General features: G+C 42.2%; 2 protein-coding genes across 2 annotated transcripts in view; both read right to left on the bottom strand.

Moving 5' to 3' along the window:
• The window catches only part of hipk3b (homeodomain interacting protein kinase 3b), a 307,389-nt gene that overhangs the window by 137,274 nt on the left and 149,348 nt on the right, over positions 1 to 20,767 (bottom strand). The window lies entirely within an intron of this gene.
• LOC306919649 (UPF0606 protein KIAA1549L-like) overlaps positions 1 to 20,767 on the bottom strand; it is a gene marked incomplete at both ends in the record, with an annotated part of 92,073 nt that overhangs the window by 58,063 nt on the left and 13,243 nt on the right. Inside the window, 2 exons of the mRNA XM_079496205.1 lie at positions 1,587 to 1,720; positions 11,007 to 11,226. Of these exons, the coding sequence (XP_079352331.1) occupies positions 1,587 to 1,720; positions 11,007 to 11,226 (354 nt within the window). The remainder of the gene's footprint in view (positions 1 to 1,586; positions 1,721 to 11,006; positions 11,227 to 20,767) is intronic.

Raw genomic sequence — 20,767 nt, 5'->3', positions numbered from 1 at the left:
ACTGTATGGTAAATGGTGCATTTATCTGGTGCTTTTATCCAAAGCGCATTACATTCACCCATTCACACACCCATTCACACACGGATGGCAGAGGAAAACCATGATGCAAGGCACCAACCTGCACATTGGGAGCAATTAGGGGTTCAGCGTCTTGCTCAAAGACACTTCGACACTAACTCTGGGGGAGCCCGAGATCGAACTGGGAACCTCGCGGTTCCCATCCGGCTGTTCTACCGGCCACTCTACCCCTGAGCCAATGCCGCCCCACATGCCCAGAGTTGGGATGTAGAATCCTTTTAGTTAGTTAACAATAATTATATTTAGCTCTATTTAACTATAAGAGAGTGTACACATTTAATCAAAATGGCAATAAACTGCAAATTAAGAAGCAGTTGCAACGTTTATGTTTAATGTAAGCTACTACATGTTAATGTGGAAGCTCATTAATACAAACATTATCTCCCCAAGCTACTATCAGCTCACATCTGAGAAGCAGCTTTCATTTAAAAAGGCAAACATGCAACTACAAAGGCATGATAATTACCCACAAATTGCACACACACAGCTTGCTTCCTGCTACTTTACTTTATGCAAAACTTCCTACATTACTGGTAATGTTTCCGGATGCAAAAGAGTTAACAAAATATTACTTTAAACCCTGTATATATTTCGATCTGTATTTTCACAGCTGGAAACTTGAGTAATTGCATTGACCTAAAAAGGGTAAAACAGAAAGTCCTAGTCCAATACAGTAGAATGTGTCAACATTACCTCATAGCATGCTAAATGTAATATTTGAGCCTCCCGAGAGAAAAAATTACTGCAATATTCAACTCTGGCAATGTGTTGACTGTACTGTTAACAAACGTTTTAACAAATTAACTGCTCGTGACGGAACGTTCCGCCAATTAGAATCCAACCCGCAACTGCTTTTGGCAGGATGTCCAATATTGACTTTTTTGCCGATAGGCCTATCCGATATCCCGATACTCCTAATTTCCGATACAGATATCAACCGATACCGATATATGCGGTCGTGGAATTAACACATTATGCCTACTTTTATTGTGATTCCCCGCTGGATGCATTCATAAATGTAAGCTTTATCATAAATTCGGGAAAATCTTTAATTAATTAAAAGTTAAGAACCGATAAATGAAAACCGATAGCGATATTTTCCGATATACATTATTATGCAATTATCTAGAAATGCAATTAACTGTTTAAGTGCCAGGGACATTAAGACGAGCTGAATCTAACTATGCACTGATTGCCAGGGACGTTAAGACGAGCTAAAAGAAAATCCATGTTTTTGAAAATTCCTCTAATCTGGTGTGTAGGTATTGACATGCACATGACATGCACAATATAATTACATTTTCTTTATTGTATTTATAATGTGAATAGTGGCACCCAGGACCAAAACTGGCGTCCACCCCCTGGCACTTTTAATCAACCAATACTACTACATACGGTTTTTTTAATACATTAACGTGCACTATAACCTTGAAAGGGATGATGCGGTTAATGGCTACGCCACAGACACATAAGTGCTAAGAGTGGAAGAACAGCCTCTCACAGTGTACCTGAACAGTGAGTCTGCTGTGGGTGTTGAGCACTTTGCTCTGTGCTTCAGAGAACACATTCTCAAGCCTTTGTTCCATCATCTGAGAGAAGCGGCAGGATCGTGGGTCATCTCCTGCTCCCACAAATCGCAGCACTGAAACACAAAACATCAGCATACGTGTGTAAACACCCAGGGTATCGAACCTGGGTCTCCCGCGTGGAAAGCCAACATCCTAACCACTAAGCCAAAGGCAATTGCCTAGATGGCTTGGGGGAGATATTAGACTTTTGAGGACATTATACTGTAGGCTGAGGCTCTGAGCCATTCTGCTACACTCACCCCCCTTTTGACTTCCTCCCACGGGGAAACCCAACTGAGCAGAACTTCACTGTGTTTTTTGTTGATGTTCAATAACGTTTGATAATTGTTTCTCATTCATGAACACAAAACTTACAGCATGTGTATTCGCCAATTCCTCAGCAATCACCTGATCACTCACTGCTCCCAGTCTCCCACCACAATCAATTGTACCATCATTTGGGGCTATTTTACACCCCTCTTGTTGAGAGGGAACAACTGATGAATTTAACTCATCTCCATACACACTGGGTGTGATTATTTGTGCAATTCATCTGCATTAATTTGATGAGTACATCCACACTGAACACAAATGTAACGCAGCGATCAAATGACACTCAGCAAAACGATTTTTCAGTGTGAATAAAATCATCAACCTGTATGATTTATTTGCGTCTCTCCTGGTGTGTAAGTGACCTTTAGATTATGTTACTCTGTGTGAAATTATGAGACTGTCTCAAGCGTACAACTACGACTTTATTTGGAAGACGTTTCGATCCACCAAGGATCTTCCAAACAGCTAGTCAATATTGGGGCTGAGATAATACATTCAAATTGGAATTATACACAAAGCAGACAAGACATTGAGCTCTGCGCTTTATGGTCCTATCATTGGGTGCGCCTTACAGCACAATTAAGTGCTCATTTTCAGCAACGCCCTGCACATACGTAGAAACACAAAAACCTGGGAGCTGACCAGTACAACCTCAGTCTTATGCTGTTGGCCACTAAGGGTTCAGGGCCTTGCTCAAGGGCACTTCGGCAGTGTTGGGTGAGTGATGACCAATCTCCTCCCTACCCAGAATTTTCCTGCCCGTCCAGGGAATCGAACCGGCAACCTTTCGGCAACAAGGGTGCTCCTCTAAGTCTAACCCTTAGGCCACCGCTACCCCGCAAAATATTTATCTTGAAAAACATTTTAAAATAGTTCAACTAGCCGATCTACATCGACATGTTGTGAGCTTGTAGATACCGGAAAGCTATTTTAACTATTTTTAAATGTTTTTCAAAATAGTAAAAAATGCCAAATAAGTTTAGGTATAAGGGGTAAGCGGGGTGACGCAAGATATACTCTTTTATTTAACTTTTTAAAGTCAGTGGGCCTCATTCAACTGTGCTGTACTAAAACAGAGTTGAGCCAGAAGCTCTCTACCTACCTCTCTTATTCCTACTCTACACCTACAGCACATATGGTCATAAATGTGGGTCATGAGTTATGACCAAAAAGGGGAGAAAAAAAAAGATCACAGATGCAAGCAACCAAAATGGGTTTTCTCAGGAGGGTGGCTGATGGCCTCTCCCTTCAGGATAGGATAAAGAAGCTCAGTCATCCACGAGAATTGGAATGGAATGGAAAATGTTTTTTATGGGCCTTTTTATGCCTTTATTGATAGGACAGGATGGTAGACTGAAATGGGGAGAGAGATGGGGAGTGACACCCAGCAAAGGTCGTCGGGATTCGAACCCGCACCACACTGTGAGGCTGTCATTGCAGCCCAGGGTGCCTGGACCACTTTTTTTGGCAACTGAATTGGCCTGAATTATAATTGTGTTGAGGGATGGTATAAATTAGGCATAATGATTTGGGCTCCTGCTTCTGTACTGTAATTCAAACCACTTGACCCACAACCACCTCGTTTTTCTCTCATGATGATGACAGCTTTGAAGACATGCCCAGAACAAGTTGACTTTTTCCACTCGACTTTTTCTCTCTGTCTACCACATCCTCGACAGTCAGTGGTATTATGCTGATTAATACTGTGCCTATTTATTAATAAATGATATGAAATCAACAATATACAGTTCACAGATTTATAAAATTGGCTGGTCTGCACATTTCTTGAATCCACCAGTAATTTAGTGTTTTATTTGTGCACAAATAACTAGTGAATGAGGCCCATTCTCCAGAATCTCCACGCATGCTCCAGGCCCAAACTTTAGTTATCCATATGAATGCCCGAATGAATACCAACCCTTGACCCCTCAGATGTCAAGAACTACAGACCGGTATCACTCCTTTCATTTCTATCAAAAAGCATTGAACGTGTTGTCTCCAACCAGCTCTCTCTCCATCTCTCACATAACAACCTGCTAGATCCCAACCAGTCCGGATTCAAAAAAGCCCACTCCACAGAAACTGCCCTGCTGGCAGTCACAGAAGCACTACATGCTGCCCAGGCTGCTTCCCACTCTGCAGTCCTGATTCTCCTAGACCTATCAGCAGCATTTGACACAGTGAACCACCAGCTGCTCCTAGACACCCTAGCGGATCTAGGCATCGGCGGGACGGCACTAAAGTGGTTCTCCTCTTACCTCACCGACCGGACCTACCAGGTCTCCTGGAAAGGTCTGTTATCATCCCCCCGAACCCTCCAAACTGGGGTCCCACAGGGATCTGTACTTGGTCCCCTCCTTTTCTCACTGTACACTAAATCCCTTGGCACTATCATCTCTGCCCACAATATATCCTATCACTGTTATGCCGATGACACACAACTGTTTCTATCCTTCCCCCCCTCTGCCACCCAGGTGGAAGAGCGCATCACTGCTTGCCTGGCTGACATCTCACAGTGGATGTCCTCCAACCACCTCAAGCTGAACCCAGACAAGACTGAGCTTCTCTTCTTCCCAGCTAAGTCCTGCCCGATGCGGGAGCTAACTATTTCCGTAGACAACGCCCTGGTAACGTCTGTCCCAACAGCCAGGAACCTTGGTGTTGTCCTGGACAGTCAGCTCTCGTTCAAAACTCACATCACAGCTGTCACTCGATCCTGTAGGTTCACACTCTATAACATACGACGAATTAGACCGTTCCTCACCCAGGAATCATCCCAGCTCCTAATCCAGACAACAGTCCTGTCAAAACTTGACTATTGTAACTCTCTCCTTACTGGCCTACCGGCATGTGCACTGAAGCCTCTCCAACTGATCCAAAATGCCGCAGCTCGCTTGGTCTTCAACCAGCCAAAATTCTCACATGTCTCCCCCCTGCTCCGCTCCCTGCACTGGCTCCCGGTCGCTGCCCGCACAGAATACAAAACTCTGATGTTGGCATTTAAAGCAACCAAAGGTATGGCTCCCCCATATCTTGCCAGCATGATTGAACCCTACAAACCCTCCCGCGCACTCAGATCAGCCAACGCAGGGAAGCTGGAAGTACCCTCACTAAAAACGCCGGGACAACGCTCCACACGTCCCAAACTCTTCTCCCTTCTGGCCCCAAAACTGTGGAATGCACTTCCCGTTGCAATCAGAACTGCAGCATCACTCCCGATCTTCCGCCGTAGTCTGAAAACCCACCTTTTCAGACTCCATCATGGCCCATAGCACTTACCCTACCCCCTTAGACAGCACTTCTTAGACTTATATAGCATTTGAAACAGACTTATAGCATGTCATGTAGACAGCACAATAAGTGCATTGTATGTAGTCATAGCACTTCATAGTATATATGTACAGCATAGTATAGCACATATGTGTAGTTTATATGTATAGTGTCATTATATAGATATGTTCTAGTTATAGTTTATATGTATAGTGTCATTATATAGATATGTTCTAGTCACGGTCTTAGCTTACGCATGTTTCGCGATAAATGCATTTTGTTACATATGTGATGTATTCCCATGCTTTTTGTTCTTGCCTATTGTAAGTCGCTCTGGATTAAGAGCGTCTGCTAAATGCCTAAATTGTAAATTGTAAATTGTAATACTTTGTCGTATGACAATGTCATGCAAAAGTTCTGACATCAAAATGTGTTCTGACATCTGCATAGACTCCAAATTTGGGCATGCCTGACAAAGAACTCCATATAAATATGGGCATAAAAGTGAAATCTGTGCCATCTCATCTAACTAACTATAAATGTACTTGAAGTCTCTGTACATACGTACGTGTGTACATCTGTATTCCACGTAACTCGAGCACCGTTCGCCCCACTGACTTCAAATTTGACACACACATTCCACCCCCCCCTGTCAGATACACAGTTGTCCAGAACCACCACAAAAGCCCCTGCCCGGGCTCTGGACAGGGCCCAAATTAGCCAATTGATCACACCTGATCACCCCTAGATCTCCACATATGGAGCTGGCCTGTTCTTACATCTGCATAGACTCCACATTTGGGCATGCCTGATAAAGAACTCCATATATGGGAATAAAAGGGACACAGACATAACTAGAACTGCACTCTGTCGAGTGCCTACTTGCTTGTTGCACACAAGTAGGCATTCCTTACTAGTGCGCAAGCAGAGCGCGCAAGTACTGTCGACCGCTACAAACTGTCAAATCTCAGCTTCTCTGTGAAAGAAGAACATGAATTACCTTCATGTTCTTCTGTTGAAGAACTGTTGAAGAACATGAAGGAACATGAAGGTAATTCTATTTAAGCATTTCAAATTCATTCTTTCGTTATGTAATTAACAACAATCAATTACGTAATGTTGTAATTAAGTGACGGCTTTCGATGGTGACGTATATGTCGATCAGTGTCGGGTGGATTAAAGGAAATGCCTCTATGTATATGTATATGTAATTTGTAAGTTGATTAGTGGTATACTGTGGTTACTTTGCGTATGCCCCGTTTGATGCGTATGTATCATAGCAGCATATGACGTCAGGGTATAACTGGTACAACTAGCTCTCAATGATGACGTAATAAAGATGCGGATTAAAGGTAGGGTTGCCACCTTTGAGATCTTGAAATAAGGAACACTTATACAACCACGCGGCGAAGCAGCGCCGTTATCGGGTTATCGGATCACATCGACTAACTGGCCTTGGAACGCCTCGGGATCCCCCAGGAGGACGTTACTAATGTTGCCCTGGAGAGGGAAGTCTGGGGCTCTCTAGTGGAGCTGTTTCCCCCGTGACCCGACTACGGATAAGTGGTTGAAGCTGGATGGATCAGGGACGGATTAACCCCCATGAGGGCCCCTGAGCCAGTAATGTGTTGGGGGCCCCATATCGTGCGTGCGCGCTATGGGTTTCCTCAAAGGGCCCCTGACAGCCAAGGGCCCCGGTCCCACTGGTCCAATGGCTAATTTGGCCCTGGGATGGATGGATGATTTAGGATCCGACAGGAAGCACGCACATCTCAAGACATTCTGCAGGTGCTGGTCAAAAATATACGTACAATGAAAAAGGAAGGGATGTCCGCACACTGAGTTGTAGCTCCCAGGAAGATTTATTTATTTGTTACAACGTTTCGACCTCTGTGGATCTTCGTCAGGTATGAGTACACAACATCAAGAGGCGTATTATATACAACAGCATATGGGCAGGTCAACAATGAACAAGCTCTGTTGCAATGATGAAAATCAAGATAGACACGCCCACCGCATCAGAAAGGATGAGGCTGCAATCAGCATGTAGGGCATGTCTAGCTAAGGACTCTCTCTCTCTATATATATATATATACCTGTATATATATATATATATATATATATATATATATATATAAAGGTGCATAAAAGTAAGCTGCAAACCAATAAGAACATTGCAAAGGATAAAAATACTGTCTACAGGATGAGACCAAAATATAATAGCAAAATATATAATAGGGTACTGTAATTACAGTACAAAATAATGAGGACATAGCATAGGGACAAAGAATGGCAATAACACAAATAATACACAAGTTAAAAAGATAAAACATAAAAAGAAAGAATTAATTAACCCAGAAATGGCTTGACATCAAATTCCTCATTAAGCCCTTGAGGCGCCATAGTGTTGAGTGTATAAATGTAAAAAGCTTCACGTTGCAATGTTCTTATTGGTTTGCAGCTTACTTTTAACTATGTCTGCACCTTTATACTTTTCTTTTGGGTTCTAAAGAGTTGGCCTTAGAGCCACTATTTTCAATATATTTATATATATATATAGAGTCCTTAGCTAGACATACCCTACATGCTGATTGCAGCCTCATCCTTTCTGATGCGGTGGGCGTGTCTAGCTTGATTTTCATCATTGCAACAGAGCTTGTTCATTGTTGACCTGCCCATATGCTGTTGTATATAATACGCCTCTTGATGTTGTGTACTCATACCTGACGAAGATCCACAGAGGTCGAAACGTTGTAACAAATAAATAAATCTTCCTGGGAGCTACAACTCAGTGTGCGGACATCCCTTCCTTTTTCAATGGATGGATGATTTCACATACCATATTAGCCTTTGGGGTCACTTGGTGGTCACTGAAGGAAGGGGTACCTAATGCACTGGATTTATGAACTGTTATGAAGTAGCCTATTCTGTTTATAACAACATAAGAGTTCTGATTCTGAATCTGAGTTGTTCTTTAAATGGGCACAATATTTAATTAAATTGATTCATTTATATTAAATACATGTTTATTTATTAGACTTCATTAATAAACAATCAACCATAATAGTCTACTGAAATAACTTGGGCTATATGCCCACATCAGCAGCCATTGGCTATTGCATGGGCAGGACAATAGAAATACTACTGATTGACATCTTATAAAAACACAAATTATCACATACCGAATCGATCTCAGGGGCAGTTTCAGTCATGAAGAACTGTGACACTTGTTGTTGGGTGTTCTGTGATCATACTGTTGATCCCTGAAGCATGCTGTTTGCTATCAAACAGTCCCCCATGCGCCACATAAAACATACGCCGACATACTTTGCAATTTGCTTCATATTAATCTCCTGTGACGCTGTCAAGCCAGGGATTTGCCTCTTCCCTGCACTCACTATATATTTTTAAGGCGGTTTCTTTTTTGAGACGGACGCGGTGGACCGTGGAGAATCAGCTGTTGTAGAACTTCTAGTACTAGACATTTTAAACAGCACGGTGCGGCCGGCCGGCGAGACAGGCACTGGATTTGGCACGGCGCCACGGCGCAATTGAGAGCAACAGCAGAGCACACCGCACACAAGCAGATCGGCGGCCACGGGGAGGTTTTTGTTTATGCTCGTGGGAGGTCCTGCGTGACCCCCACAATTGTGCTGTCTTTAATATGTCCTGTTTTATTTTGTTCATTATTGTTAAATTCAGTGTTGACGTTGTGTGACAGATCGCGCAGGGGACATTTAGGAAAATACGGAACAAACCGCGTTCCGTATTGATTCAATACGGGACGCATCATTTAATGCTCAAATAAAGGACCAATCCGTATTTTACGGAACGGGTGGCAACCCTAATTAAAGGACCCAATGCCAGGGTGTAATTGGTTTTCGATGGTGACGTAATGACGATATGTTTTAATGTCGGGAGGATTAAAGGTAATGCCCCTATGTATACATGTACTGTATGTAATCTGACACCACAATATATCAAGCACAAGTAGTCATTACGTCATACGCTGGCACGGCGCATACACATCAAACGGCGACATACGAAAACGAAAACTATTACTTGCGCGCTCTGCTTGCGCAAGTAACTAGAACTGCACTCTGTGGAGTGCCTACTTGCGTGTTGCACAGCGTGCAAGTACTGTCGACCGCTACGAACTTTCAAATCTCAGCCTCTCTGTAAAACATTGAAATAAATCATTGACGTAATTAATCTATCTTTCAAAATCATTTGATGGGTAAAAGGAATCTTATTGGTTGTTAATGTTGATGTAATGTCTGTGACGTAATTAAGATATGTTTCGATGTCGGGTTATAACTGGCTGTCAATGCTGACGTAATTACGATAGTTTCAATATTGGTTGAGTAACAGGTAACGTATGTATGTACAGTATGTATACATGTATGTAAGTTGAAAGTACTATACTGTGGTCGGTAGGCTTTTATGTGCGTATGCTCAGAGGTTTACTGATGTTGGGGGTGACGTAATTTAAGATACTGTATGTATCAATGCCGGAGTATAACTGGCTTTCGATGGTGACGTAATAAAGATAGGTTTCAGATTACATACATGTATACATTAGCTTTAATTCAAGCGACACTTAAACATATCCTAATTACGTCACCATCAACATCAGTATTTATACCTCCGAGCATACGCACATTCGTACGAGCACGACCACAGTACTTGCACGCTCTGCTTGCGCAAGTGATAACTGGGTCGGGCAAGCATTTCCAACTTGCATCGTTCCACGTAGGCCAGTGCCCAATGGGCACCGCTCTATACTATATAATAATAACATTATTTTTTTTTAATAATAAATAAAATCTGTCTTCCCAAAATAGGGAAGCCAGGTTGAAAGTGGTTAAATCTGTGTGTATTTTATAATAATATTTAGCCAATGAAAAGTATTGTGACCAAATAATAACTACACTGAGAATAAAAACAACAAAAAAAGTGTTGTAACCTGCCGTTTTTTTCTTCTTTCTAATTATTTGTTTGGTCCAAAATATTGTTTGTGTTGTCATGAGTTGTCACGACTCGAGTTGGCTTTGTCCGCGGCGTAACCGTCTTTAAATAAATACTTTAAGAAATGTCTATGAGGAAAATGCATTTGGTTTCATTTCCTGGTCCAGGGTAGGAGGCGGGACTGCGACGCTCTATATGGGACCCGTATTTGCGATTTATTGGCCCTCAATTAGCTGCCACTTGGTTCCTTGACAGAGGCGATACCGCTAACCTTGATGGATAGGATCATCATTCCTCGTTTATTTATTTTATTTAAAAAAATATATAATTTATTTTATTTATTTATTTATTTATTTATTTATTTATTTATTTATTTATTTATTTATTTATGTATTTATTTATTTATTTATTTATTTATTTATTTATTTATTTATTTATTTATTTATAGCCCGATGCAGGTGTGTATGTGTATGTATGCAGGTGTGTATGTGTATGTATGCAGGTGTGTATGTGTATGTATGCAGGTGTGTATGTGTATGTATGCATATCTGTGTCTGTTTTGGTTTTTCGCCTGACCTGAGCTGTCTGTGTTTGTTTTGTTTTGTCTTCGTCAAAATCAATCAATACAAAAAATGCATTATTGCGTTATTTTTTCCATTTCCTGAAAAGTAGGCTAATGGTTTTTCACAAGGTTTTCTGCCCGACAGTGACAAACAATATTTTCACATTGTGACAAGTAGAATTAATCTCAAAAATGAATTTTCTCCATGCACTCTCAGACAAGCTGACCTGTTTTGAGCTGGAAGCCGCTGGCCGGGCTGGGTCTCCACAGGGCAGCAGTGAGGGGCAGGGCTGTTACCATGGGCAGGTACTGGCGCAGGTCAGCGATCAGCCTATCGCGGCCGTAGGAGGCCAAGGACTCTATCACCACGGACGGGGGGTACACCATGTCTGTCCCGGTCACGTGATAGGCCACCGTCATGTTGGGAGACCCAAATACAGTCTCCACCTGGGGGGGGCGGGGGGGGGGGGGGGCATTGTCAGTGAAAGGACATTGTCTTCTAACTGGAACAGCAAGTTATTTCCAGTGGTGGAAAAAGTACTCACATTTTTAAGTAAAAATAAAAAAAATATCAATACTGCACTGTTGAACTACTCCGTTACAAGTACAAGTCTGGAATTCAAAATCTGTAAAAGTACAAAAGTATTGGCTTCAAAATGTACTTAAAGTACCAAAAGTAGAAAGTACTCGTTATATGCTGAATGTCCCAATTCAAGTTTTCAAATGTATAAAAATCCTTTGAAAATAGCAGAGCTTGTAGATCGGCTATTTTCAAATGGCCAAAGTCTATACAGTATAGAGTGTTTAATGTATGTTTTGTAATAATACTCAAAGTGAAAGTACTAACTAAAGTTTTCGAATAAATGCAGCAGCATAAATGCAGCAGAGTAAAAGTACAATATTTCCCTCTGAGATGTAGTGGAGTAGAAGTAAAACTATTGGAAATTGGAAATACAAATACAGTACCTCAAAATTTTACTAAAGTACAGTACTTAAGTAAATGTACTTAGTTACTTTCCACCAATGGTTATTTCTATAGCGTGTGTCGTCTATAGCAACAAGGCCATTCAAAGTACTTCACACAACATACTTCACATTAAAACAGAAGAAAGAAACACATTAAAAAGGGAATTGAATACACTTAAAAATAGTTAATAGTTATTAAAGGATAAAAAGAAAAGAGAAGAAAATAAGATAATGTACAGTGTAGCATAAGAATCAAAAACCTCAGTAAAAAGGCAGTGGCGAACAGAAAAGTAATTTCAGCTTTGATTTAAAAGAACTGAGAGAGCCGTTTCTTCTGGGAGTTTCAGATATGTGGTGCATAAAAGCGGAACGCTGCTTCTCCACATTTAGTTTTATTTCTGAGGGCATAAAGCTGAACTGTCCCAGATGATCTGAGAGGTCTGGACAGTTGCATGATGCAAGATCAGAAGTGTATTTTGGGCCTTAATAACCATTCAGTGATTCATAGACCAGCAGCAGTGTTTTGAAATCAATTCTTTGACAGAAAGGCAGACAGTGTAAAGACTTGAGAAATGGAGTGATACAGTATTTTGGCCCACTTTGTCGGTGTTAGTAATGTGGTTGATTGGTGAGCTGTCATTGCACTGTAGTGGACGGACGCATGCAAAGATTAGTGGAATGGATAGGAAGGCCACTTCGGAGAGAGAGGGAATTAGAGAAGATGCAAAGACAGGTGAGATGCGGAAGGAAAGGCCTATTAGAGTGAGAGTCTGGGACAAAGAGGTCTGTATGTTCTGTCAGTTCAACCCTGAGAGGACAGGTATCACTGCGTTCTCACTGAGAGGACAGGTATCACTGCGTTCTCACTGTCAGGGACAATGCAGAAACACAGGTGGATTCTCTGTTTCCAGTATGAGTACGCTATGTGTCTCGTTATCTGTGTAAATGTGAGTGTGTGACAGAGAGAGAGAGAGAGAGAGAGAGAGAGAGAGAGAGAGAGAGAGGAGAGGAGAAACAATTTGCTCAAGGTGAATCATGCCTGTGTGTGACAGGGTGGAAGGGACTTTGAAACAGCAGGGATGAAAACATTGCATAACAGTGTGTGTGTGTGTGTGTGTGTGTGTGTGTGTGTGTGTGTGTGTGTGCGTGCGTGCGTGCGTGCGTGCGTGCGTGCGTGCGTGCGTGCGTGCGTGCGTGCGTGCGTGCGTGCGTGCGTGCGTGCGTGCGTGCGTGCGTGCGTCGTGTGTGCGTGAGTGCGTGTGAAAGCAGTGAAACTGCACACATCTGTCATCCAAAATGGAAGTGAATACCCATGTTGACAGAGAGAGAGAGTTTCACTGGTCACCACTCACCACCACCGTAAGGGCACACAGTCTGGCTAGAACATAGCTTGGAATGAACACCATCCCTGCTCACAATCCAGCCTTGTTATGAGCTCTGTGAGCGGAACCTTTTTATTATCGCTGCATCCACTCAGCCTTCGTGAAGGCTGAGTGAGAAGCTGTTATTGAGGCATTGCATTTCACTAAGTCAGAGCCTGTTAGCTACTGACTCAATCTAAACAGTGTAGCCATGAAGGGATTAATCTGAATTGTACTCCCATTCAGCATTTCTGCATTCCACTTTTTTTCCTTTTATTTCACTGGAAAGCTTTTAATTACAAAGAACAGAGTATTTCACTTTTTCCAATTTATGCCGTCTTCAATCTGGTTATCTTTCTCGCACACACTCCCCCCTCTCTCTTCACCCAACTATCTTTACCCTAATTAAAGAAGGCAATGTGAAAGCTAGCTCATGGGCAATGTGCGAAAAACAATCAGTGGTAGCGTTTATAATGTGAATTCCTGGATTTGAAATGTTCTATAGTGGTCCTATAGACTCCTAGTTATATTTGTTGAGTACAATGTTTGCTATGTTTGATTAAAACATGAGGAGAACTAACTTCCATTTGTTATAGACATTTGAACAGCCACAGTATGAGCTAATTTGTAAGATTAGACACACCACACGAATATTACTAATTATAAATTGCATTGACCAGCACAATAACCAAATCACTGATAGACACAGTGAACATTACATTAACATCGCCCAGTAATAATAATCCAATCCGTATAGGGCTTTTCAATACGATTAAATTGTGAAACCACGATGAATACATCTATAGACCTACAGAATAAAAATAACTGAAACATCAAACATTCGACTAGAAAATTTTAATTTCAGACAAAGGGGAATTCGACATGAAGTGAGACTGGATAACATTCGTCGTATTTTGCTCTTGCTGTAGTAATTCAATGGCTTGTAGCACTGTAGCTTTGGTTTACTACTGCAGCCTCGCCCAACTGAGGATTAATATAAGGCAATACCGAGAACGCAGTGTGGTTCTATATTGGGACTTCATCCTATTGAAGTTGTTTCCTCTATTTTAATAAGTGAGTTGAAGGGGAATTCCGCCCAAAACTGTTTTAAATTTTTTTTCCAATGTGATGTAATAGTGTGTGTGTGTGTGTGTGCATGCGTGCGTGCGTGCGTGCGTGCGTGCGTGCGTGCGTGCGTGCGTGCGTCCGTCCGTGCGTGTGTATGTGGCTGGGGGGCCAGGGGACCCCCTGGAAAATGTGTGTGTGTGTATATATATATATATATATATATATATATAAAGCCATATATGTGTGTGTGTGACCAAATTTGACTGAGGGACTGCCATTGGATTTTTTTGAATTTTCGTGTTTTCACGTCATATGAAAGAAGGGAATCATAGCTTCAAATTGACATACAGTATTGGTTGTTCAGTTTGACCCACCAGTTTTGGAGATATGGCTTATAGAGTAATGTCTTGTAGAAAACAGCGAGTTGAGAAAACAGGCTTGAAAGGTTCACTTCTGTGGTCTCTAACATTACACCTAGCTACATGTTTAAGCATTTATTTCATATTTACATGTCAATTTTAGCTCTGACATGTCCTTAAATTGTCACTTTAGGGAAGTTGTATTTATACAACGCAGTTTCGGGAGAAGAGACCTCCTTCCGCTTGACCTTAACCACTCCTCCCTCATTATCAACAACTCCTCCCTCCTTATCAAACTCACCTGCCTTTCATTATCACCCGGCCAACCCCGGTGCAATCACCACAGTATAAATACACCTGCGATCTCTCAACCAAGTTGTTTGTTCTGCTCCACGACAGACCAAACATGGGTTGTGAGTACTGCACTTGTAGATCGGCTATTTTCACTATTCTTCAAAATCGCCATCCTCCTCCACCCCAACCTCCTCCTTCCGCCTCGATTCTCTAGGAATCCAGGGGGGGCAGTGACGGAGCACAGACGACCAACCGCTCATTCCGAGTAGAGCAAAGATGACCGTCAGCTCCAGAGACTACGCCCCCACCCTGAGTCTCGCCCTACCTTGGGTTCCTCACTCCACTCCGCATTCATCTCATTCTGTTTCAATAAACTGTTAATTTTGAGCTAAGGTGTGGTCTCTTACTAGTGAACTGTCATATGGGGACCCCACAACATCCACCCACAGGTTGAGAACCACCACTGACATCAGGTTACTGGGCTACCTGACTGATGGCATCATACTGTAGGAGAGCCTGATTTGCTCAAAATGATTAGCATAAAGAGAATTGCACATAATCAGTCGACAGCTTAGTTGGGAAACTGCTTGACCGTAATATAAAAAGTTTGACTGTACATAGCTACATAGTAACTCCCACTTGACATCTACAGTATGCTCTTGACATCTGATGTGCTAACTATTGTAACGAGCTCTGACTATGCTCACTGCTAAACTCCTAGACACACGTTGTGATTATTTTTAGATGATCAATATAATATCTACAGCAGGTTAATTCAGCCATGTCAAAATTCAAATGTGCCTCGGCCAGATCTTTACTTTTTGGCATTGCAATGGAGGTGCTCTGCCAAGTGCCGACCGCCCGACCCAAGTCTGTATTTTACACAAAACCATTTCTGTCTCCTGAGAACCTGAGCTATTTACTTTATTGGATTTATCGGATGTGACAGCGCTGACCTTCACAACATTGTGGGCCTCAATCCTAACAATCTGGTATACTGTCATATTGGAACACGGTACATAATCTAGGAGGTGTTGAGAGAAATGAAAGGTGTAGTGAAATGAAAAATATGTTTATCACACTTTTAGACCACATCCGTGGTCATCATAATGAGCATACCTAACAATGGATGCCAAAAAAATGGGTACATTTTCATGTTTGTGTATTTTTATATCAAAAGTCCATAACAATCGAATTTTAATTAGTTCCTGAAAACTAAAACATACTGCGTGATGACGTGTCGAGGCCCACATCGATAAAAGCCAATGAAAATGAAGCTCACCCGTTTGATTCCCCATATCTCCGCGAGCGTCCAACACAGCTGCTACTGATTACAGAAATCCTCAGTTTTTATTCCCATTCAAGATAACATCAAGACAGTGTACTACTCAGTTTAAACTTAATCATCACGCTAAAATATGCATCTGAAAACATTATAGGGTAGAAATAAGCCACATAGCAGTAAACTGGTACAGCTGGCCGACTATCTGACTTGTAAACAAACACACTCCATGCGTCCTGCGTGTAGCATAGCTACCGTCCCTAGCTATCGTCCAATCGCCTGAAGAGATGCGACGCTCAGAAACTTCAGAGCCAGCGTTTCAAGCTGAAACTTCAAAATAAAATGCCCACCGTTTCCGTTTCACTACACCAATTCCATGCCTAAACCTCCATATGGTTTACCAAGATCACAGCTGCTCTGTTCATTTCCAAACCTAGACCCGCTTCTTCAAATTCAATTCCAGCCACTGAAAAGGGCAATTTATTAGGGATTTACAGTCCACTGCAGTAAACAGACTGTCAAATGCTACTAATATGCTACCACCCAAAAAATACACACGCACGCACGCACACAAAGGACAACCCCCCCCCCCCCCCCCCCCCCCCCACACACACACACACACACACACACACACTTACTTCAACTTGTACTCATTGAATGCATTTCAGCACAACCCCAGAGGCAAGAAGTGCCCCTAAACCACATAGTCACAGCAAAAGGAGGCATTATAGGCTTATTGGGAACAGTATAGAATGTTTTTGGTACAGTGGGAGCCATGAATGGATAATCCACAGACAGACAGAACAATTGATATTGGATCTGTTGGAGAAATGCTGATGTGTGGTTGCTAGTTTTACAGTAAGGCTGGCAGACGGTCACAGGCATGCACTGTGATTTACCTGTTCCCCTGTGTTTCATAGGATTACCTTTATAGGCCTATATGTAAAACATTGTAGAGTAACGTCTGATGTGTATAGCAGTGGTTCTTAAAGTGGGGTCCGGGGACCCCCAGGGGTCCTTCAGGGACTTCCAGGGGGTCCCCAGCTAAATGATAGTTTGGAACCCCTTATGGGTCTGTAACTCTGAGAGTGTACAAATTAACATTGATTTTACAATATAAATTGGGGTCTCAGAGATAGAAATGCCATTAAATGGGGGTCCGTAGCCTATATTGCATATCAAACTGGGGGTCCTTGAAATTAAACTGGTTGAGAATCACTGCTAGAGCCGTAAAAATGGTCACTGGAGTATCTTTTCAAATGGGGGTCCGTGGGCTAATGAGTGTCAATTTGGGGGTCCTTGACATGAAAAAGTTTGGGAACCACTGGTGTATAGCCTTTATTCCACCAAATCTGGTTCCTGTGATCAATGTGCCCTTTCATGGAGTTTAAGAAGTATTTAATTACCATTACCAATCCATACAATCAGAATCATAAAGTTGTCCAATCAGAGTCATTGTTACAGGCTTGTTTGTTGTTTAAAAAAAATATGACATAGTAATTTCTAATCTAATACACCTGTTTTTTTATAAAATCGCACCCGTGCGAACTGAGCGGTGGAACTATTGTTACTGTGTGTTACATATAGACTGTGTGTTATAATACTACTGTTAGTGTGTGTGTGTGTGCGTGTGCGTGTGCGTGTGCGTGCGTGCGTGCGTGCGTGCGTGCGTGCGTGTGGTGCCTTGGAGCCAAGCAGAGTTGTTGACTTAAGCAGCTGCAGGTTCAGTAGGTCCTAATCAGACAGGGGGGTCAAAGGTCCTACTCAGCTAGGCGGACATACGGACGGACGGACAGATTGCTGTGCATTGGAGACGGTGTGCCACCGCTCAAAAATTAAAAACCTTCATGTGGCCATAACCTCACCACCACCCTGCCCACAATCCCCCCCCCCCCAACTCAACCCACCTTCATCATACCGCCATAATCTCCCCAACGGATATTCAAAAGTGTACCCTCTAAATTTGTTTAAAAATAGGCTATGGTTGTTAAAAACTAAATGATTTAAAAAAAAAAAAACGTTATCAAAGACAAACACTATAAAAGCACATCATCTTTACATAAAAGTAGATTAAATGGTCATATTTGAACTACTCTACTCATCTGTATCCACTTTTATGCCGAATTCATTCATACTCTGTCATGCAATAAGGTGTCCGAAAATATCCAATCTAAATGTATTAGCTCATAACGTGTCACATTGTGAGTGTGTAGATCGGTTAATTTTGGCACAGGACACAGTTGTACCGTAAGGCCTAGTATGAATCAGTGCTTCAGGCTATAGGTGCAGTTCCTCAAATATGTGACATGATGACCCACTGCCTTCTGGGACGCATTCAGTCAGCCTCATTTCTATATTAGTCCTCATGTCTCCTCGCATGCTGTGTAGCCTACATGAGGGTCCTGGGTTTAACAACCCATTCTGGACGGGAATGGGTTGGGGTGTTTTAAGCATTATGTTATACTTTAGCTATTGAAAAATAGCAGATCTACAAGCTCATAGCGCAGCACCGAAAAAATGTGCCTCAAATCATTATATTGTTCCAAAGTCAACGTTATTAACTCAAATCTTTGCTCGATGTCAGGCCTAAATGGGTTAAGTGGTTCATTCAATAGGCTAATAAACTGCCAGCATTGTGGTGAAAATGTTAGGCCAAACAAAGAGCAGACGCTGGGCTATGAAATGTTCCCTCACACCACATGCTCTGTTTCAGAGCCCAGCCTGTGGAAACACAGCAGATGCAACACTACTAATGAACAAGTCTGGAGCCAACTTGACTTAATTACAGACAAAAGTTGTACATTGCATATAGTGAGTACACCATATATTATGATACCATGAAACCATAAAGTGGCAAGTGGGGATTAAGTTTCATTTCGGAGGTGGGCAGAGACAAGGACAGTACAAAAAAAATAAGTAAATAAAAAATAAATGTAGCCTATATGTGCAAGGTAAAACGTGCATTTCCCGTCAGTCCGTCACCCCACCCCTCCATATATATCGTCATGCCTCGTGAGATCATGTGATGTCATCTCCCTGATGTCATCAATATTAAGCCCATATATGGGAATGCCCATATATGGAAATCCCTGATGTCATCAATATTGGCCAGCAACTTTACATCTGATTATTTGGAGCTGACCTGTTCTGAAATTCCATATGTTGATCTGACCACATCAAACTCTGTACACTCAATACACGCTCCATATGGCCAGTACAGAATTCATTCCATGTGTTGATCTGACCCCCCATGCCAAAGCGCCAGCGCTCGCCCAGCAGCATGAGTGGAGTTAATGGGGGTGCAGGGGGGCACCGCAGCCCCTGGCAAAAGGGCCCCCTTTTGCCAGGGGGGCGACCCCCTTGGGGGGTCGCAACCCAGGGGTTGAGAACCCCTGCTTTAAGAGACCGGCATCACTATGGTTACAAATCTTCCGTATAAAGCAGGTCGTCTCTGGGTGACTAACGTGAGTTGTTGTGTGACTCTTATGTACTGTACATGCTGCTGTGTTGTTATCCTGTTGTTGTGACTCTTATGTACTGTACATGCTGCTGTGTTGTTATCCTGTTGTTGTGACTCTTATGTACTGTACATGCTGCTGTGTTGTTATCCTGTTGTTGTGACTCTTATGTACTGTACATGCTGCTGTGTTGTTATCCTGTTGTTGTGACTCTTATGTACTGTACATGCTGCTGTGTTGTTATCCTGTTGTTGTGACTCTTATGTACTGTACATGCTGCTGTGTTGTTATCCTGTTGTTGTGACTCTTATGTACTGTACATGCTGCTGTGTTGTTATCCTGTTGTTGTGACTCTTATGTACTGTACATGCTGCTGTGTTGTTATCCTGTTGTTGTGACTCTTATGTATTGTACATGCTGCTGTGTTGTTATCCTGTTGTTGTGACTCTTATGTACTGTACATGCTGCTGTGTTGTTATCCTGTTGTTGTGACTCTTATGTACTGTACATGCTGCTGTGTTGTTATCCTGTTGTTGTGACTCTTATGTACTGTACATGCTGCTGTGTTGTTATCCTGTTGTTGTGACTCTTATGTACTGTACATGCTGCTGTGTTGTTATCCTGTTGTTGTGACTCTTATGTACTGTACATGCTGCTGTGTTGTTATCCTGTTGTTGTGACTCTTATGTACTGTACATGCTGCTGTGTTGTTATCCTGTTGTTGTGACTCTTATGTACATGCTGCTGTGTTGTTATCCTGTTGTTGTGACTCTTATGTACTGTACATGCTGCTGTGTTGTTATCCTGTTGTTGTGACTCTTATGTACTGTACATGCTGCTGTGTTGTTATCCTGTTGTTGTGACTCTTATGTACTGTACATGCTGCTGTGTTGTTATCCTGTTGTTGTGACTCTTATGTACTGTACATGCTGCTGTGTTGTTATCCTGTTGTTGTGACTCTTATGTACTGTACATGCTGCTGTGTTGTTATCCTGTTGTTGTGACTCTTATGTACTGTACATGCTGCTGTGTTGTTATCCTGTTGTTGTGACTCTTATGTACTGTACATGCTGCTGTGTTGTTATCCTGTTGTTGTGACTCTTATGTACTGTACATGCTGCTGTGTTGTTATCCTGTTGTTGTGACTCTTATGTACTGTACATGCTGCTGTGTTGTTATCCTGTTGTTGTGACTCTTATG

The sequence above is a fragment of the Electrona antarctica genome (genome assembly GCF_951216825.1).
Source record: "Electrona antarctica genome assembly, chromosome: 3".
Lineage (NCBI taxonomy): Eukaryota > Metazoa > Chordata > Actinopteri > Myctophiformes > Myctophidae > Electrona > Electrona antarctica.
This window is presented reverse-complemented; position numbering and strand designations above follow the sequence as displayed.